This window comes from Pocillopora damicornis, chromosome 9 (genome assembly GCF_964200805.1).
Source record: "Pocillopora damicornis chromosome 9, jaPocDami1.2, whole genome shotgun sequence".
Lineage (NCBI taxonomy): Eukaryota > Metazoa > Cnidaria > Anthozoa > Scleractinia > Pocilloporidae > Pocillopora > Pocillopora damicornis.
Genome location: NC_142678.1, coordinates 21,978,568 through 22,001,258, shown reverse-complemented (window position 1 = coordinate 22,001,258; position 22,691 = coordinate 21,978,568). Strand labels below are relative to the sequence as shown.

The window sequence follows — 22,691 nt, the reverse complement described above, 5'->3', positions numbered from 1 at the left end:
TCTTAAGGCCTTGACTACAATTTCCATGGAAAGCGAAACAGATGAGTAATGGTAATAGGACTGAGTGGAGTCCAATTCGGTCTGTAATCATACGAGTGATGAACTAAATCGAACGACTGCAAAGTGGAGTCCAATTTGTTAATCACGAATATGATTACAGACAGAATTGGAAGACAAGAAGTGAAAACAACAATTTTAGAGAAATTTGTTTACATATAAAAGAGGAAAAACAAGTCATTTCTAAGGAAGGTAGTTCAACCAAAGGCGTGATCTGAATCTAAAGGCAAACAGGAATAAAGGAGGTGATGGAATGGCGAGTACCGGAATAGAATAATTTAGTGATGTTGAATGACAGTTGACAGCTTGTCTCAGAATCATCATGTATGAGAAAGGAAGTTGTTCTAAAACAGAGAAGTTTAAGCGCGACGTTAACGGCAAATAGTATTGCAAAAGGCGAATATGCAACGTTTTTCGGTCTGCTTTCAGCTTTTTGCACTTTTAAACGACAAAAATTTGCACAAGCCGTGAACAAGATTAGCCTTCTCTTCTAATTTTACTCAAGATATTTTGGAGGATTACAGCAAATATGATATCTCCGTTGCTTTAATATAATCGACGGCATACACTCATCAACCTTCTGTGCTTCGGCGAGGGTAGCTATTCAAAATGTAAACATCGTCGAGCGACAAATTTCAGTCCCCGCGGTGAAACAAAGAAGAACAAAAGGACGAGAGAGTGAAAACGAATAAATATCGGTTTCGATAAACCGTATCCCTGAACTTGTTTCAGGCAAACGATAATTTCCCCTTTTTTAACTAATCTTTAGCTCTGAACTCAAACTTTTAGTAAAAGAACTGAACAAAATAAACAGCGTAATTTTGCTTGAATTAGTTACTTTATATTGAAATCCATTCAGACAAAAATACGTTCCTTGCTTTTAGTAATGTACATCTTTTCGGGGAGTTAATTTCACTAACTTGCTTATTTATTTACGTCACCAAACTTCCCTGTTGAAGCACTCCGTTTACTGACTCTCAGAAGAAGTACAACTGAACCTGTATTAAGCGGAACCATATTAAGTGGTAACCCTGTATTAAGGGGTAATGTCAAAGTCCACAATTTGCTTTCCCTTAATCGCTGTAATTTTCACCTCTATTTAACGGTCACGTCTATTTAGCTGCCATGGTCACCCAATGGCCTGTTTGTACTGTTCTCCACCTGTATTCAACGTCACTTAAAAAGGAACCACTAAAATAAAACTAAGAATAATCTTTCAAGTAAATTTTGATCCGTGTTTATCTCCCGAAATCAAAGTGGTATTTTTGAGCGAGATTCTGTACATTAGTTGGTCAGTTCTGACATGAAGTGGCGTTGTTTATAGTGTTTTTATGATACCCCTATTCTGTGATGCCTGTATTAAGCGGTCAACCTGTACATAGCGGTCATCCCGCCTTTCCCCGTGAGTGACCGCTGAATACAGGTTCGAATATAGTACAGTTAGTTTCTAAAGGTGCTATGATGTTGATATACTTTTCAACTGGCTGTGTGAAAATCAAACCCCATGCAAAGAAAAGTAACTTCTCGCCAGACATCAAGACCTTACCAAGTTGACCTTCCCTAACTTCTAATTAAAACGGTCAGTACGAAATTTATCCTAGATTGCGACTGAATAGCATTTTATAGTGCGGGACTTAAGCTACGGCGGTACAACTTGATTAGCCCCGGGCGCCATAGAGAAGCAACTGAAGAGATTTCTAAGACCCTGGCGGTAATGTCTAATGGAAATAAAACAGAAACAAGGGTTTACAGCACAGTATGAGTACATCAAAAATCGGACAATCTCCGTGAAATATTGAAATCCACAAGACCATATCACTGTTTTGTCTGATGAATAGAAGTACACCAACCACCAGATACTGAGTGGCAGCCAGCCCATTGTAAATGCTGACACGATAGCAATGGAGATCTTCAGAATGATTTTCTTTCTCTTTAAACGTTGTCCTCTCCTGCTGACTGATTGTTCGCCCGCAGTTTTCTGAGATTTGATTGTTATAGCGATGGTAAGATAAAGTATGGTGATCAAAACTAATGGCACATAAAAGACAACGGCGATCATCGCCACAGTATAGTGTTTGAAGTAGGGAGACCACAGTGGCATACATACCAACCCGTCTGGATACTCCAAAACTTTAAAGAAGAACAAAACCGGGCACCTGACAACCATGGCAATGATCCAAGTGGCGAGAATGAAGAAGCGGCACTGGTTCATGAGGGGACGCAAGCGGCCTCAACTGTAAGTACTTTTTAGAAATGCTAGGATATTATACAAGCATTCCTAACATTCCGAGCTGCGCCAGAGTGTCAAAATCTGTGCGTATGTCACAGAAATGTCACTGGGCCTAAAGTACGCCAGATAAGGGCGAAGAAAAAGTGTGGATATGTTTCTCTTTATAATCTACAATGTAACGCAAAGAAACCGGCCGAGGAAAAAAGAAACTATTGATTGCGTGTGAAACAAAAGCATTAGCTGATGACATTTTGATATCAGGCATTAATTCATTTATCCTCTCATATTTATTTGCCCTCATCTGGCGAACTGATCAGTGCGGAACGGAGAGGAAAAACTACAGCTCCAAATCGGTCGACTGCGATAAGAACCAGACTCTGAGATGAAACAACAGTGGAGACTTCTATTGAGAAGGAGACCAGCTTACACAATGCTTGGCCGAGAGGACCGCTGACCAACCAGGAGCTGCTGATGAATAATAAAGCTACATCACGAGGAAGCATGGAAATCGGATACACCAGATCTGACATGGCCATGTTTACAATAAAAAAGTTGACTGGCTTTTTCAAGGATTTCGTCTTGTAGACAATTATTTCAATAAAGATGTTTCCAACCAATGAAACTAGAAATACCGGGGAAAATGCAGCACTGTAAGCGATCCATAGTACTTCGTAATCAAAGCAGGACAACACGGTCTGTGTTCCATTTATCACTAGTCTCATTTACCGACATTCTTGGAACTGAGATACCAGTTCTTCTTGAGAGCAGTTTTCAGGAGGCTATCTATATTCTCAATGAAGAAAACAAAGCTGATTTCCAACAAATAACTTGTAAAAAAGGTAAGTATAAACATGAGAGTTATTGTTACCACCTTCATAAAAATACTTAGTAGTAAGACGATCCGTGGTGAAATCAGTTTTAGAGAATTATAAATTGATATACAAAAGAAAGAAACGAATCCTTGTGTCCAAAGACATGCACTTATAACAGTTGCTTAGCACGGTTTCTAAAAGGAGTGAACCGAAAACATTTCACTCAGTCTCTGAAAAGTATCATGAGTTATTCATTGCCCAAAACCGTGTATTAAGTAGTAGAAAAAGAGCTTCCCATACCTTATCTTTGTAGCGTGACTGAATCTCTTGTGAGTTTTGGCGTAGGTTCGTTCAAAAGGTAAATCAACTAAGTACAACAATGAACGACCGCACGTTTGGAGGAAACTGATGATATCTTTCTTGAGACGCAGATCCAGGAGTTATGCCCGACAAAATAACAGACGGCGTGAATCGGATACCTTCAAAAATCGAGAGTCTCAAAACCTTTTATCCGATCTCGAAACTGAATCTCGTTAATATTTGTGATGACTTTCAAAGTCTCGTTCACTCTGCTTTTTCTTTCGGTATCGAAGCCTTGTAAAAGTCGGAGGTCTCTGTAAAAAGGCAAACAGAGGAGCTTGGAGTTGTGAGCGACAAAAATCTGTGTATTTAATATTGCTTTCGCTGGAAATTTTATAGCCAAGAAAATTTGTTATTTCGTAGAAATAAACACTAACGCAGTCTCCCACCTCTTCCTGTCATTGGTTTCCTCGCGATAATCTGAACAAAGTGACGGTATTTGTTTGGTATTGTATAACTAAAATTGCTGATTTCAGGACCCATATTTTCCATCCGCCACCCATTAAAAATTTTCTTCCATACAGTATTTTTTTTTTCTATTCGCAAGAAAGTTTTCGCAGAAAGCCATTACTGTTTTTGGATCTGTCTGACAGTCAGTGTGTCTTATATGTCAACTAGAGGCTGTGTACTTTATGTGGCCTTTCTGATACTGAAAATTACACAAAATTCGTGATGTATTCATAAATAAGCACAATATAATTGAAAGTTTTTTTAATGACATCTTCCGGCCTTTCGGCGTAGGGAAAAGCTTAAAGTCGCATTATGAAAAGCTGTGTGTGTCCATTCTTGGACTCAAAAAGTGTAATTGTAAATAGAATGTGCACAGACAAAATGGGCTGTCTGCCTTTCTTTTTTTTTATTTGTTTCACCAAATATTGGAAGTGAAGAGACATCGAGCATTGGAACTTAGCTATCGGATTTCAAATCAGATACAAATTAGGAATCCAATTTGTAAAGGTTAAAATATATTTCAAACAGTAAAGTATCCGGTCGACTTCTTTCAACTCCAATGAACAAACTTTATTTTATTAGCTTCGCCAACTTAATATAAAATATACATGAACAAAACAAAAAATGTAAATGGTACAATACAGACAGGGACTCCGCAACAGCTTACGCCAATTACTGCAGGCCCGGAACACATAAAATTGAAATAAAAATTGCAATAGAGATTAATGAGCAGTTAGTAGCAACAATCAGCGTTTCTTGTCAGTTTACGGGCTTTGTTGCAACTCGTGCAGGTAGACTTAAATGAGCGAGGATCTTCAGGGTCAATGATTTACAGAGTGATTGATTATAATAACTGATTAGGTGTGCCTTGAATGAACCGAAAGAGATAGTTACAGAAAGACCGATGTCATAGCTAGAGCGTTCCATATTCTCACTTTGCGGATGAAAAAAGACCTCTGATGTGCAGCTTTTTTACATTTTTTGGGAACAAATAGAGTTACATTTGTGTTGCTTCTGGATCCAGTCGCTCTTGAGAGGGTGCGCCTGGTCGGGATTACAGTAGGGATAACCTTAACTAGCTCAGTCACAGATTTAAATAAAAAAAACTATATCTAGATACTCATGCCTGAAGGACACGGAAAGAAGGGTCAGTTTAATAGGATTCCTCGCAGAGGAAAGGCAAGTTGAGGATATATTTTGTAGCCCGGCTTTGAATCCGTTCTATCTTTCGACAGGGACGCCCTGAAAGAGACCTCAAACTCAGGTGCCGCCATAGAACTAAAGGGAAGAAACAAGCCTACCTTTGAGCTATGAGTCGATAACTTGCTAATTGTGAGGAACCGATTAAATATTTTTACCCTGACCTATCTCGACTTGCCACCTCCCCGTCTAATTTTTATTACATTATTGGTCACAAATAAAAAGCTCTCTGCGATCACTTATGTGTTACAAATCCAAATACGTCACGATCATGCTAAAAATCTTGTTTTTATTACTTTTTTATGTCAACTGATAACATAACGAGTAACGAAACCAATCTCTGAAGTCTGATACATGCCATGCAAACGGCCCAGTCAAATGTTTTATAAATAAAAACAGATGATAATATTAACCTTACAATCATTAGCAAATCAAAAATAGATTTTTGATGGAGTTTATCAAGAAATTAATCCCTTTGTGGGCGTGAATAATTTAAGAAAATAGCTTGGGAATCAAACCAAGGTGCAATTTGATTAAGCGTTTGACCAACAGAGTAGCAACTGAAGAGATTTTTAAGACCTTGACGATAGTTTCCACTGAAAATGAAACAAATGTAAGGATTGACAGCACAGTTTGATCGCCTCAGAAATACGGCAATAACCACAAAGAATTGAAAGCCACACGATGATATTGTTCTAACTGAAGAATAGAGGAACAACAGCCACCAGATGCTGAATGGCACCCAACATACTGCGAACACCAACACAATTGCAATGCACATCTTCAGAACATTTTTTCTCTCTTTAACGTTGTTCTCTAACGTTTACCGATTGCAAGCCTATAGTCCTTTTGGTTTTTATTTTTAAAGCAATAATAAGGTACAGAATGCCAATAAAAACCAAAGGAAAATACAGATATATAATAGTCATCGCGGCAGAAAAGGTTTTTTTAAGTGAAGACTCTCCAACTGCCGCTTTCCACCGCCTCACACACGCCAGCCCCTCTGGATGCTCCACAACTTTCCAAGTAAACAGGGATGGGCAGAAGACAACCATAGCGATGATCCGAGTGGCGAGAATGAAGAACCGACAGCGCTTTGAACTAATCAGTGGGGAACTAAGGGGAAATACCACAGCTCCAAATCGATCTACTGCTATTGTAACGAGACTCTGGATGGACACAGCACTTGACACATCAACTAAATAACCAGACAGCTTACATAATGCTTGGCCAAGAGGACCATCGATCAGCCAGGTATCAGTATTCAACTGAACTAAAACCTGAGGGATCAGGAAAATAGGAAACAGCAGATCAGATATGGCCATGTTTGCAATAAAATAGTTGACGGGATTTCTCAGACTTCGGGTTTTGTACACAACAATTCCAATCAAAGCGTTTCCAGTCAGCGAAACAGCAAATAGCAGACAGGAAGCAGAAGTGTAACCAATTCTTTCTACTCAGAGGTTGGAGCAACTCGACATAGATTGTATTCCAGTTGCCGCCACGTTTGCTGACATTCTCACAACAAAGAGATAAGTTTCTTCTTCAGCCGGCAGTTTTGCGACTCAGAAGATTACCTACCTATACTCTATTGACATAAAACACGCGTACAGCGGATTATTTACATAATTGTATAATAAAATCATATTCTGACCTGATTATCTACATAGAAATTAAGAACAAGTCTCAGTAAGAATCAAACATCTTGGGAAATGCAAATTTTCAACCCTCCATCAAATTTTGCATGCAGTTAGGCTCTCAAGGGGGATGCACAAAAATGCCATTTTTAAAGGTTGCAGCACTCTTGTTGAAAAATCATAACAAAGTCCGAAATAAAAGATTTAATGAAATCATAATATCCACCTTTCAAACAACTCATTATCCACACGCAAATCACAACTCGTCACTTGAACGAAGCTCCCCATGGTTAATATGTAATCTGGATTGCTTCATGTCCTTCAGGAAAAAGAACAGCGATTTCATCACCATTATTTTACATACCTTTCTCCCGGATATCTTTACAAACTTAAAAAAAGATGAGTATAACGCAATCTCCCAGTGATTTACACGGGAAGAAGTCAAAGGTCTCTTTGATTTTCCCCTGAGGTGGCCGGCTCACCAGGAAGAAACAGGAGATCGTTCGGTCCAACTGAATGTTAGTCTGCGATGATCATCAAGCTAATAACTGACAAGATTATGCCCTTTGGTTCATCAGTGACAGCATTAATTATTTCAAATCTGTATTTCTCGGTCATAAAATATCCTATTACTTTGCGAATCATTTGGAACCAATACTAAAGTTAAGAGAGTAGATCCGATTTTGAAAAGTTTGTTCACCATGATATTCACCTGGGAAAAGACTTTCTGATAATTAAAGAAAGTTTAAGGCAACTGGAGTTCTCGATGGCTTTGAGGCAGTTAATATTGGATCAAAAAATTTCAAGTAATAAATAGATCTCCTGTTTCACAGATGAGAGGAAAAGTAATGCTTCTTTATTTTATTTAACATCGTGTTTCCATTCTGCATTGTCATCTTGAAAGGGAATACTATTTCATATCATGACAATTATGGTAATGATACAAACTCGACTCAGCTACTGATAAACATTTTAGATGTCTTTTGTTCACTACATCATATGTGTCTCCTAATGTGTTACATTTCGGTCAAAAGACTCGTAAATTTCAAATAAAGTCGTTAAATTAGGTGATCAGATTAATATAGCTCACAAAAACATTCGTTACGCAAAAGTTCAAACAACGGTTTGACCTTTGGACAAAGCTTCTCTATTGATAAGTTTATTTATTTTTCGTTAATTTATGATTTAAAAAAATGTAACTTTCGAATCTTTAATTACCTTGCTGACTTTATCTTAATCTGAAATTAAAACACTCAGTAAAAAATTAATCCTTAGGTGAAATAAAGTTTTAGAGTCCTGGGGGTCACACTAAGGTGCATCTCGATCAACGTCAGAACCAAAAGAAGAGCAACTGAGAATATTCTTGAGACCTCGACTATAATGTCCACTAAAACATATACAGATCCAAGGGTTTATCGCACAGTTCGACTTGGCTAGAAATAAGGAAACAGACCAGAAGTAATAGAAGCCACAAGATGATGTTATTGTTCGGTCTGAGTTGAAGAACATGAACCAAACAATACTTAGGGGCAGCCAGCACAACGCAAACCCCAACACAATGGCGACGGACAGTTTAAGAACATTTCGCTTTCTTTTCAAGCGTTTTTCTCTTGTGTTAGTTGATTGCTCTCCTGGAATCTTCTGGGATTTGATTTTTAACGTAATGGCAGAGTAAAGTATTGTGATCAAAACCAAAGGGACATAAAAAATTACAACTTGCATCACCAAAACGAAGTTTTTGTAGGACGACGACTCTCCTAATGCGTCCTCCCAATCGGCCACACACGCCAGCCCCTCTGGAGACTCGACAACTTTCGAGGCGGACAGGTTTGGGCAAAAGATAGCCATAGCGATGAACCAGGTGGCGAGAATGAAGACCCGGCATCGCTTTAAATTAATCAGCGGGGAACAAAGGGGAAACATCACAGCTCCAAATCGATCGACCGCTATTAAAACCAGGCTTTGAATAGACACAGTAAAGGACAGATTAGATGCATAGATACTCAGCTTACATAACACTTGACCGAGCGGATCGCCTATCAGCCAGGAGCGAGTGTATGTCAAAACCAATTTACGAGGAAAAGGGAAAATCGGAACAAGCAAATCGGACATGGCCATGTTAACAATCAAGAAATTAATGGGCTTTCTTAGAGTTTTTGTCTTGAAGACAATCATTGCAACTAAGGTATTTCCAACCAACGAAACAAGAAATAGCAAGCAATAAGCAAAGGTTTCACCGATTCTTGCCGCTGTGGGGTTGAAGCAGCTCGACATGGACTGTATTCCATTCATCGTTGCAGTCACGTTTGCTGACATTCTCGAGAGATCAGTTCTTATGCAGTCAGTGGTTATCTGGAGGCTGCCTCTATTTAAAGAAAACAAAGCTGATTGCTTAGACAAATTATTAAATTGTTTTATTTCGCTCCCTCTATGCAAAGCGTCATACTCTATTCATTGGAAAAAATCGAAAAACAGTGAAAGAGTGCTCTTACCTTACGGAAAAACTTTCTCGCAGTTTTTACCGAACTTTTCTTTCAAAAGAGCTGCATCCACTCTATGAAACCAATCAACAATTAGTAGTTTGGGGAAAACAATCTTTTTCAGGTACGAATCCAAAAGTTATTCTCGACATATAAATTTCTGGGAGAAAGATGTTTTCGTCTTGTCACGAGCGTGCGACAAAGAAAAAAGTCTGAGTCCCCATGCGGAATCCGATTATCGGTTTCTTCTTTGACCAACAGTTCTCTGTCTGACTCTAAATCCTACCTATGCTTTATGATAGAAAACACAGCTGATTGTTTACATATATATTGCTTAATACTAATGATTTCGTCAGAGTCCTTAGTCGTATGCCAAGAGCTCTTAATTGAGAAGCTGCCCATACTCTATTTAAAAAAGCAGAGGCGACTGTTTACGCAACATTAAAAATTGAGTAACTAAGAATCTTCAGATATCATTTTACTTTCAGTTAATTTCGACTTACAGTTTGTACTCAAAAAACTTTCTTTAGGTAAGGAGTCAGTTGAAGTTAGATTGTCTCCAACAAAAACTGATTTTGAATTCTATAATTCTTTCTAACCTTTTGGTATGATTGGTAAATGGTGAAAACAACAATTTTTTAGAGAAATGTATTTATATATAAGAGAGGAAAAACAAGTCATTACTAAGAAAGGTAGTTCAACCAAAGGCGTGATCTGAATCTTAAGGCAAACAGGAATAAAGGAAGTGATGGAATGGGGAGTACCGAAATAGAATAATTTATTGATGTTGAATGACAGTTGACAGCTTGTCTCAGAATCATCACGTATGAGAAAGGAAGTTGTTCTAAAATAGAGGAGTTAAGCGCGACGTTAACGGGAAAAATTTCATTGCAAAAGGCGACTATGCAACGTTTTCCTGTCTGTTTTCGGCTTTTGCTCTTTGAAACGAAAAAAAATTCACACAAGCAGTGAAACAGATCAGTATTCTTTTTTAATTTCACTAAAGATATTTTGGAGAATTACAGCAAATATGATATCTCCGTTGCTTTAAACGACCGCATACACTCATTAACCTTCCGTGCTTCGGCGAGGTCATTTATTCAAAATGTAGACATCGCCGAGAGACAAATTTCAGTCCCCGCGGTAAAACCAAAGTGCAGGTGATATGACTATCAAAGAAGAAAAAAAAGACGAAAGAGTGAAAAAGAATAAATATCGGTTTCGATGAACTGTATCCCTGAATTTGTTTTAAGCAAACGATGACTTCCCTTTCTTTAACCAATCTTTGGTTCTGAGCATTTCTCAAGAGGCTACCTATATTCTCAATAAACAAAACAAAGCTGATAAATAACAAATGACTTTCATTGACTTTCTTTACCCAAACTTCTTTTACTGAGTTGAATCTAGTTTTCCATGAGGAACACGTTCAAATCGTAAATACTCCTTTCCTTCCTCGCTTATTAACTTTTTTCCTGTCTTTATTTTGTATTTTTTTTTATTTTATAAAAGCTGTAAGCAAAGTTGAATCCGATTCTCTTTCCCTCAGTAACTGGATTTAAGCAGCTCGGTACCTGTGTTCCATTCATCGTTGCGGTCACATTTGCCGACATTCAGCCAACAGCTCTGAAGGCTATCTTTTTTTTAATTGAACGCAGTGATGATTTTCATAGATATTATTGTTGTTCTTAATTGCATACGTTAGCTTCTCCAGAAATTCAAGACTATCGACAGATGTACGATGAACCTCTCAGTTACTTGAGATTAAATAGTTAGGAAAGATCTCATTTGGATAATTGCACTTCAAATAGAAATATCATTAGCCTCAGGAACAGTTGTAGAAAGTTCCATTATCTTCTGTTTCCGCATCTTGACGTGTATGTAAAACGCCTTCAATACATGTCATAGATCTCTGCTTCAGTCACTTGATGATAATTGCTGTGGTTGTTTCTTGATCGCTTGTTTGCTTACTATTTTCTTATTTTACAGACGATTGACGGATATCAGTTTCCCAGCCAAAACGAGTCATGAAAAATAAGATCAGCTAACAAAAAGCGAGAAATGTGTGTCAAGTTTTGCTTATCTTTTCTTTGTTTGTGCACGAAAACGGCCTGGTAATTGAGGTACGAAAAACGGGGAAAAAGGAAGTTAAAATGAAAGCTGGCTGCTTCCTTCCCCTGCGAGGCGTGATCTGAATTAAAAAGCTGATTTAAGTTTAGCAAATGACTGGAAAGCAAAAACTGAAATAGCGTTTAACTTATTTATTGAATTACGTTTGACAGCTTATAATAAGTGAATTACATTTGACGGCTTCTAATAAGTGAAGGAAAATGTTCCAAGATGTAGTACACAATATTTTAAAGGATTATAGAGAAACCAAGGGATTCTTTTAAGAAAAACCCTAAGTAAACTGGAAAATTTAATTTTCCTTTTTTTCGGTGCCATAAACGACCGCATGAAGGCACTTACCTTAAGTGCTTTGGTGAGGTCAGTTATTCAAGTTGTAAATATTAATATTACTGAGCGACAAATGTCATGCAGTCCTGGAGGTAAAGGCAAATTATAAAGTGGCCAGTGATATGAGTGCTAAGGAAGGAATTGATGAAGTTTAAAAAGCGCAAAACTTCTTTCAGTTCTCGATCAATTTTTTTCTTAATTCAGTCAAACCCTAATGTCCCATGTACTTTTTTGATATCTCTTTTTATTTCTCATGCCAAATAATAAACAGATGTTATTCTTTCTATTGCTCTAAATATATTTTCATCCCTTTGTTTAATAACCATTTCAGGCACACTCATTCAAGCAACATGTTAACTTCCTTTTTATTGTAAAAAAGAGGATTTTAATCATATGTTATCTGGTATATAAAACAAGGCGTTGACGGGTTAAGTTTTCGCGAACACAATGGTCATGAAAGAGCTGTGCTTGCATAATGTGTTTTGTCTTTATTAACTGGAGGCTACATGTGATCAATTCGATCTTATTTTCATCTGATCCTTTTACCTCTTGGGAAAAGTTCAACGACAGCAGTCTACAACTGAACAGTTTGTAAAATATGTACCTAGAATTATATATATCAAACGGTCATTAAGCCATAATTATTCTAAATAATGGTTTAAGCCGTCATGCAAAGTTCCTTTAAAATCCTCTGAGCTACCAGTTAGGTATATACATGAAGTCGTGCGGTCTGAAGTGACTTTTTTCTGAGGATTTTGAAGATGTTGGTTTATTTCAACTTCCTTGGCCGGTCATTTTGAATGAGCAAGTGCCAGAATATCAGTAGACAAGATATCTGTTGTTTTTTTTTTTTTTGCAAGGTCGATTGACTTCGTTTCAAAGTGATTTTTCAAAAGTAATATTAATGAGCCCGTTTTTGCTATATTTGAGCAGTAGGGCTGATGTATTGTGTATCTGCACCAGAAACATTGTAAGCTGGTGAGCTAACAAACTACAAAAAAGCGTCCAGGTCAACCAAAGAGAAATCAGCTGAAGGTATTCTTAAGGTTCACGATTATTTCCATAGAAAGCGAAACAGATTAGTAATGGTAATAGGACCGAGTGGAGTCTAATTCGGTCTGTAATCATACGAGTGATTAACTAAATCGAACGACTGCGAAGCAGTCCGATTTGTTAATCACGAGTATGATTACAGACAGAATTGAAAGACAAGAAATGAAAAGAACAATTTTTGAGAAATATATGTAAATATAAAAGAGGAAACACAAGTCATTTCTAAGGAAGGTAGTTCAACGCAACGCGTGATCTGAATCTAAAGGCAAACATCAGTGAATAAAGCACGTGATAGAATGGTGAGTACCGAAATAGAATAATTTAGTGATGTTGAATGACAGTTGACAGCTTGTCACAGAATCATCACGTATGAGAAAGGAAGTTGTTCTAAAATAGAGAAGTTAAGCGTGACTTTAACGGCAAATAGTACTGCAAAAAGGCGACCATGAAACGTTTTTCCGTCAGCTTTCAGGTTTTTGCACTTTGAAACGAAAAAAATTCACACAAGCCATGAACAAGATCGGTATTCTTTTCGAAATTTACCATAGAAATTTTGGAGGATTACAGCAAACATGATATCTCCGTTTCTGTAGACGTCTTAAACAACCGCATACGCTCATAAACCTTCTGTGCTTCGGCGAGGACTATTCAAATTTATAATAAAGCTCGGATATAACACGTACTGTCATTGGTTGAAAGAGCGTGCTCTATGAGAGTATAGAGCATAGAACTGAGCTAAAGCTGTCACGCCATCTGCCAAATCGTACTATGTTCGACCTTTTCCGGGACTTCTTTCTAGCTTTTCTTTCATTAATAAAAGTGAAATTTCGAACCAAGCAAGCAAAGGTTTGCAAAAATGCCAGGCGCAGTAATTTACGTTACTGTAACGTGAGCAGAGACAAAAATCCTCAAAGATAAAACAAGATAGACAGTCCGAGTTTTTTTAACGGTCTTCACGCTCAGTTAGATTGCGAGTTTACGTACGGCAATAAAAATCAAACACAGCTAACACTTGTTTAGTATATAAAGTTTCGATTTCAAATAGAAAAAATCAGGAATTATGAAAAATATAACCTGGCATAACTGTTAAAATTCATACTAATCATGACGGTGTCAGAGCGACTTAAGGTCTATCGCGGCTAGCTAATCATGGCGATCTTTGGTCATCGCAGTGGAGCAAGCCTCAGGAACTAAATCGACTACCCTTCGAGTGAAAAAATAAGAGCTTTTCCTGATTACCTTTCCGATGTGTTGAGTGGAAGGCCAGATCAGTCACTGCAACCGAGTTTTACGGCGCTGTCATTCCGAGCGATCTTTTTGTCTTAGTGAATTCGGCTGTTGTTCATTCATAATACACTCGCCTTGAACAGTTTGTTTTCTACTTGTAATGTGAAACAACTTGCGTATTTTTGTGAGCCACGATTGGGCCGAATTTCACTGAACATTTCACTTTCAGATTCTGTATTAGAAACTAAAAAACTTCAGGCAAAAGTGTTAAATTCGACATGCCGAGCTATTTTAGTTTGTAAACTATTGCAGAATTTGAACTTTGATGGTTTTTGAACTTTGATGGTTTGACATTTTTGACAGCTTTAGTCTTGTACAGCCAATCACTGGCTTCTCTATTTGTTTTTGTTCTATTTGTTTTATAATAAAGAATCCGTTAAATTCCCCAAGCATTACTTTCAATTTTCAAAACAAACTTTATTTCCAAAGCGAACAACAGTGTCGTCAGCATGCTCTATACTCTCATAAAGCACGCTACAATAAGGCAATCAGAATCCCTGTTAGAATGGTTCAAATAATCTGATTGGTTGTACAAGACAGAAGCTGTCAAAAGTGTCAAACCATCAAAGTTCAAAAACCATCAAAGTTCAAAAACCATCAAAGTTCACAATCTGCGATAGTTTACAAACTAAAATAGTTCGGCAGGTCGAATTTAACACTTTTGTCTGAAGTTTTTAAGTCTAATCAGAATCTTGAAGTGAAATGTTCAGTGAACTTCAGCCGAATTATGGCTCATAAAAACACGCGAGTTTTTCACATGACAAGCGTGAAAATCTTTAAAACTTGGAATGTCTATCATGTTGATTTTCCTTTGAGGATTTTCGTATCTGTTCACCTTTCAATAACTTAAATTACGGCGCCTGGTATGTTTACAAACCCTTGTTTGGTTCTTCTGTCGCTACTTGCCGGCTCGCTTGTTCCGAAATTTCACTTTCAATTGGAAAAAAGCTAAAAAGAAGTCCCGGAAAAGATCGAACTTAGTACAATTTGACAGATGGTAGTTTTCGGAATTATAAAGCCGATCAGTTTGCAAATGACATCGCGCACATCCCATGGGATACTATGAACCTGATAGACGAATCCGTTGATAACAGACTCGATGCATTTAATGACTTGCTATTGGCCTGTCGGGACGACCATGCTCCAGTTAAAACAGTGAAAATACGACATAAACCAAACCCATTCATCACGCAGGACATAAGGGATTTGATGAAGGCGAGAGACCACCTTCACAAAAGAGCGAGAAGGACTGGGACGAGGGAAGACTGGGAGGCTTTTAAGGAGCTGCGAAATAGAGTTAAATTTGTTTTACGGAAGGCGGAACGAGAGTACTACAATCATCAAATCTGTGAAAATAAGAACAACAGTGGGGCAATGTAGAAAACTATTCGCAGTGCCCTCCCAAATAAATCAGGCCGCCCGAGCTTTACCAAGGACACAGATGCACTCGCTAATGAATTCAATCGCTTCTTTATATTTGTGGGACAGAAGGCCGCCGATAACTCTGCGGAGCTCGCTCGCCTTCACGGCCTACCAACTACTCCTGTCTATCTCGGTTCAACTCATTGTGATGAACTGTTTGACTTCAGAGCAATAACCAGTGAAGATGTGCGAAAACTGATTATGGCTATGCCTTCAAATAAAGCTCCAGGCTATGACAGGATTCCAGTGTTTGTGATCAAGGACTGTTTACCGTATTTATTACCAACTCTAACTGCATTGATAAATTCTTCTTTTAGCAACTCTGTTTTCCCTAAGACCTGGAAGAAGTCGGGAGTAGTGCCACATCTTAAATATGGTGATCACGAGATTCCTAGTAACAATCGCCCTATTTTATTATTGCCTGTACTTTCTAAAGTGACCGAAAAGATCGCCCAGAATCAGATTATTTGACTCAACAAGGCAACCTCACCTGTCATCAAAGCGGAAACCGTAAACACCATTCTACTGAAACACTGAGTTTGCTTGTCACCGGTCATATATATAAAGCGATGGATAAAAAGGAGACCACGGCTATGGTCCTAATCGACTTGAGCAAGGCTTTTGACAGCATATGTCATAGAACTCTCCTCACCAAGCTGAAAGGGCTCGGTGCGTCAAATGGAGCGTCAAAGTGGTTTGAGAGCTATCTTACAAACTGAATGCAGTCAACACGACTCGGTACATCTCGCTCTAGTGAGTTAACCGTCACACATGGCGTACCACAGGGGTCCATTCTAGGGCCTCTTATGTTCAGCCTTTAATTGAACGACCTACCGTCCGTTGTTAAGTTTTCAAGCGTAGAGTCATATGTTGATGACACAAAGGTTTATCTTTCGTGTTCATCGAATAATATTGACTCCTGCCTTGCAAAAGTCTCGGAAGATCTCCGACTTATTGCCTCCTGGTGCTGTACGAATAAGTTGCTTATTAATCCAGACAAAACTAAACTTATTCTTTTTGGAACGAAACAGCTTTTAGGTGGGGTTCCTGATATCAGAGTCCCTTTCTTGGACAACACTTAATTCCTGTGTCCTCAGTCAAAGACCTGGGTATAATATTGGACTCGAACCTTACTTTTAATGAACACGTTAACACCCTGACCTCGTCTCTTATTTCTACCCTATGCCAGATAAGCAGAGCTAGGCACTTTTTTTCCAAATCAGTAGTTACCACCATTCTGAATTGTCTAGTTTTTTGTAAACTCTTTTATTGCTCGACATTTTGGTCTGGAACGTTTGCGCACAACATAAACAAATTGCAACTTGTACAAAACTTTGCTGCCCGTGTGTTGACAAACAGCAAGAAGTCTGATCACATCTCACCAGTGCTGCGGGCACTGTGTTGGCCTTCTATTAAGAACCAGTTATTAGTGCGTGATGTTATGATGCTATACAAAATATTCAATGGCCTTGCACCACCATATTTAGAGTGTTACATCAACAAAAGATCAGCTATTTACAGCTACAATACTAGATCTAGAGACAACTTAGTTGTGCCCTTTTGTAGGACAGCCACAACACAGAGGTCTTTTAGTTATAGAGCAATCACTGCCTGGAATTCTCTTATAAGTGAAGAAACGAAAAATAGCGCAACACTCTCAGTTTTCAAGCGTGCAGTAAAGCGCGAAATATATGATAGTCCGTAGGAATCTTTTTTAGGTATAGAATTTTAAGAATATGTTAGTTATTTATTTGTATTTGTTTCTTTATCATGATACTATTGTAACTTTTATAGGTAGTTTTATTCGATTTCCAATTATTGTAAATTAAATCGGAAGAGCCACTGGGTGGAGATTTAATAAACTTACTTACTTACTTACTTACAGCTCAGCTCTATGCTCTATACTCTCATAGAGCACGCTCTTTCAACCAATGACAGCACGCGTTATATCCGAACTTTATTATAAACAGAAATATCATTGGCCTCAGGAACAGTGGTAGAAAGTTCCATTATCTTCTGTTTCTGCATCTTGACGTGTATGCAAAACGCTTTCAATACATATCATAAATTTGAGCTTCAGTCACTTGATGATAACTGTTGTGATTGTTTTTTGATCGCTTATTTGCATACTATTTTCGTAACAGACGATTGACGGATGTCAGTTTCCCATCCAGGATAAGTGGTGAAAAACTAATATCAGCTAACAAAAAGCAAGGAATGTGTGTTAAGTTATGCGTACCTTTTCTTTGTTTGTGCACGAAAACGGTCTGGTAATTGAGGGACGGAAAACTGGGAAAAAGGAAGTTAAAATGAAAGCTGGCTGCTTCCTTCTCCTGCGAGGCGTGATCTGAATTAAAAAACCCGATTCAAGTTTAGCAAATGACTGGAAAGCAAAAACCAAAATAGCGTTATCTATTGAATAACGTTTGACAGCTGGCTCCATGTGATAGCGGCTTAAAATAAGTGAAGGAAAATGTTCCAAGATGTAGTACACAGTATTTTAAAGGATTATAGAGAAACCAAGGGATTCTTTTGAGAAAAACCCTGAGTAAACTAAAAAATTTAATTTTACTGTTTTCCATTGCCATAAACGATCGCATAAACGCACTTATGTTAAGTGCTCTAGTGAGGTCATTTATTCAAGTTGTAAATATAACTAGCGCTGAGTGACAAATTTCATGAAGTCCCCGAGATAAAACCAAATTACAAAGTGACCGGTGATATGAGTGCTAAGGAAGGAATTGATGAAGTTTAAAAAGCGCATAACTTCTTTCAGTTCTCGATCAATTTTTTTTCTTAATTCAGTCAAACCCTAATATCCCATGTACTTCTTTGATATCTCTTTTTATTTCTCATGCCAAATAATAAACAGATATTATTCTTTCTATTGCTCTCAATATATTTTCATCCCTTCGTTTGATAACCATTTCAGGCACACTCATTCAAAACACATGTTATATTGCTTTTGATTGTTCTAAAGAGGATGAATTACAAATTGATTAACTAAGAATCTTCAGATATCATTTTACTTTCAGTTAATTTCGACTCATAGTCTGTACTCAAAAAACTGTTTTTTTAGGTAAGGAATAGAGTCAGTTAAAATAGGATTGTTAAGAAAAAAAACTGATTTTGAATTCTATAATTCTTTCTAACCTTTTGGTATGATTGGTAAATGGTGAAAACAACAATTTGTCAATCACGAGTATAATGACAGACAGAATTGGAAGACAACAAGTGAAAACAACAATTTAAGAGAAATGTATTTACATATAAAAGTGGAAAACAAGTCATTTCCAAGGAAGGTAGTTCAACGCAAGACGTGATCTGAATCTAAAGGCAAACAGGAATAAAGCACGTGATAGAATGGGGAGTACCGAAATAGAATAGTTTAGTGATGTTGAATGACAGTTGACAGCTTGTCTCAGAATCATCACGTATGGGAAAGGAAGTAATTCTAAAATAGTGAAGTTTAAGTGTGACGTTAACAGGAAAATAGTATTGCAAAAGGTGACTAGGCAACGTTTTCCTGTCTGTTTTCCGCTTTTGCACTTTGAAACGAAAAAATTCACACAAGCAGTGAAACAGATCAGTATTCTTTTTTTTTAATTTTACTAAAGATATTTTGGAGGATTACAGCAAATATGATATCTCCGTTGCTTCAAACGACCACATACACTCATTAACCTTCCGTGCTTCGGCGAGGTCACCTATTCAAAATGTAAACATGGCCGAGCGACAAATTTCAGTCCCCGCGTTAAAACTAAAGTACAGGTGATATGACCATCAAAGAAGAACAAAAAGACGAAAGAGTGAAAAAACTTGAAATAAATATCGGTCTCGATGAACCGTATTTGTTACCTGAGATGAAATAGTTGGGAATGATCTCATTTGAATAATTGTATTTTAAATAGAAAAATCATTTGTCAAAGGAACAGTTGTAAAGTTCCATTTTCTTCTGTTTCCACATCTTGACGAGTATGTAAAACGCTTTCAAAACATATCATAAATTTGTGCTTCAGTCACTTGATGATAATTGTTGTGGTTGTTTCTTGAACGCTTGTTTGCTGACTATTTGCGTAACAGATCGACTATTGACGTATGTCAGTTTCTCAGCCAGAATGAGTCGTGAAAAACTAATGTCAGCTAGAAAAGCAAGGAATATGTGTCAAGTTATGCGTATCTTCGTAAATGGCCTTGTAATTGAGGAACGGAAAACGGGGAAAAAGGAAGTTAAAACGAAAGCTGGCTGCTTCCTTCCCCTTGATCTGCGTGATCTGAATTAAAAAGGCAATAAAACTTTAGCAAATGACTAGAAAACAAATACTGAAATAGCGTTATGTATTGAATTACGTTAGACAGTTGGCTCCGTGTGATGGCGGCTTAAAATTAGAGAAGGAAAATGTTCAAAGATATAGTACACAGTATTTTAAAGAATTATAGAGAAACCAAGAGATTCTTTTGAGAAAAACCTAGTAAACTGAAAAATTTAATTTTACTGTTTTCCTTTGCCATTAACGACCGTATAAACCCACTTATGTTAAGTGCTCTAGTGAGATCAGTTATTACAGCTGTAAATATTACCGAGCGACAAATGTCATTCTACCCAGAGGTAAAAGCAACTTACAAAGTGGCCGGTAATATGAGTGCTAAGGAAGGAATTGATGAAGTTTAAAAAGCGCAAAATTTCTTACAATTCTCAATCAATTTTTTTTCTTAATTCAGTCAAACCCTAATGTCCCATGTACTTCTTTGATATCTCTTTTTATTTCTCATGCCAAAGAATAAACAGATGTTATTCTTTCTATTGCTCTCAATATATTTTCATCCTTTCGTTTAATAACCATTTCAGGCACACTCATTCAAACAACATGTTAACTTCCTTTTAATTGTAAAAAAAGGGTTTAATTATATGTTTTCGGGTATATAAAACAAGACGCGGGCGGGTTAAGTTTTCGCAAACTAAAAGGTCATGAAATAGCAGTGGTTACGTAATATGTTTTGTCTTTATTAACTGGAGGCTACATATGATCAATTCGATCTTATTTTCTATCTGATCCTTTTACCTCTTGGGAAAATTTCAACGACAGCGCTCTACAAAAACATGTTTACAAAATATGTACCCAGAATTATATATATATAAAACGATCATTAAGCCATAATTATTCTAAATAATGGTTTAAGCCGTCATGCAAATTTCTTTAAAAAATCCTTTGAGCTGCCAGTTAGGTATATACATGAAGTCGTGCGGTCGTGCGGTAAAAGTGACTTTTTTCTCAAGATTTTGAAGATGTTGGTTTATTTCAACTTCCTTGGCCGGTCATTTTGAAAGAGCAAGTGCCAGAATATCAGTAGAGAAGTTTTTTTTTTTTTGCGGGTTCGATTGTGTTGTATCCCGACCTTTAAACTTTGTCGAAAGTGATTATTCAAAAGTAGTATTAATGAGCCCATTTTTGTTATATATCAGCAGTAAGGCTGATATATTGTGTATCTGCAACAGAAACATCGTAAGCTGTTGAGCTAGCATGCAACAACTCGGGGCTCAAACTACAAAAAAGCATCTGGGTCAACCAAAGAGAAACCAGCTGAAGATATTCTTAAGGCCTCGACGACAATTTCCAAAGAAAGTGAAACAGATTAGTAGTGGTAATAGGACCGAGTGGAGTCTAATTCGGTCTGTAATGTGAGTGATTAACAAAATTGCACGACTGCGAAGCGGGAGTACGATTTGTTGATTACGAGAATGATTACAGACAGAATCGGAAGACAAGAAGTGAAAACAAAAATTTTAGAGAAATGTCTTTAAATATTGAAGAGGAAAAACAAGTCATTACTAAGAAAGGTAGTTCAACGCAAGACGTGATCTAAATCTAAAGGCAAACATGAATAAAGCACGTGATAGAATGGCGAGTTTCATTAAGTGATGTTGAATGACAGTTGACAGCTTGTCACAGAATCATCACGTATGAGAAAGGAAGTTGTTCTAAAATAGAGAAGTTAAACGTGACTTTAACGGCAAATAGTATTGCAAAAGGCGACCATGAAACGTTTCTCCGTCTGCTTTCAGCTTTTCGCACTTTGAAACGAAAAAAATTCACACAAGCCACGAACATGATCAGTATTCTTTTCTAATTTTACTCAAGATATTTTGGAGGATTACAGCAAATATGATATCTCCGTCGCTGTAAACGTCTTAAACGACCGCATACGCTCATCAACCTTCTGTGCTTCGGCGAGGACTATTCCAATGTAAACATCGCCGAGGGACAAATTTCAGTCCCCGCGGTAAAACCAAAGTGCAGGTGATATGACTATCAAAGAAGAACAAAAAGACGAAAGAAACTGTATCCCTGAATTTGTTTTAAGCAAACGATAATTTCCCTTTTGTTAACCAATCTTTGACCTGGAGCAGTTTCCAGAGAACTACCTATATTCTCAATAAACAAACAAAGCTGTTTACTAACAAATAACTTTCATTAACTTTCATTAACTGTCTTTAGCCAAACTTCTTTTACTGAGTTGGATTTAGTTTTTTATGAGGAACAGATCCAAAAGATTTTTCCCATAGTAAAAAACCCTTTCCTTACTCGCTTATTAACTTTTTTCCTGTCTTTCATTCATCGTTGCGGTCACGTTCGCCAACAGCTCTAAACGCTATATTTTTTAAGTAAACGCGGTGATGATTTTGCATAGATATTATCATTGTTCTAAATTGCATACGTTAGCTTCTCTAGAAATTTAAGAATATCGACAGATGTAACAAAAAGCGAGGAATGTGTGTCAAGTTATGTATATTTTTTCTTTCTTTGTGTACGAAAACGGCCTGGTAATTGAGGGACGGGAAACGGGGAGAAAAGGAAGTTAAAATGAAAGCTGGCCGTTTTCTTCCCCTGCGAGGCGTGATCTGAATTAAAAAGGCAACAAAACCTAAGCGAATGACTGGAAAGCAAATACTGAAATAGCGTTATTTGTTGAATAACGTTTGACAGCTGGCTCCATGTGATGACGGCCAATAATAAGTGAAGGAAAATGTTCCAAGATGTAGTACGCAGTATTTTAAAGGATTATAGAAAAACCAAGAGATTCTTTTGAGAAAAGCCAAGTAAACTGAAAAATTTAACTTAACTGTTTTCCATTGCCATAAACGACCGCATAAACACACTTATGTTAAGTGCTCAGCAGGTGAGGTCAGTTATTCAAGGTGTAATATTACTGAACGACAAAAATATTGAAAATAATTGTTATATAAACA

The 22,691-nt window shown here is 37.3% G+C and overlaps 1 protein-coding gene across 1 annotated transcript; it reads right to left on the bottom strand.

Moving 5' to 3' along the window:
• Positions 1 to 5,455: 5,455 nt before the first annotated feature.
• On the bottom strand, positions 5,456 to 14,315 carry LOC149040692 (RYamide receptor-like). The gene is made up of 4 exons (XM_089181447.1): positions 13,973 to 14,315; positions 9,239 to 9,300; positions 6,973 to 9,111; positions 5,456 to 6,389 (listed from the first exon to the last, which is right to left on the bottom strand). The coding sequence occupies exon 3, from the start codon at positions 9,060 to 9,062 to the stop codon at positions 8,055 to 8,057; it is 1,008 nt and encodes a 335-aa protein (XP_089037573.1). The 5' UTR covers positions 9,063 to 9,111; positions 9,239 to 9,300; positions 13,973 to 14,315; the 3' UTR covers positions 5,456 to 6,389; positions 6,973 to 8,054.
• Between the last annotated feature and the right edge of the window lie 8,376 nt (positions 14,316 to 22,691).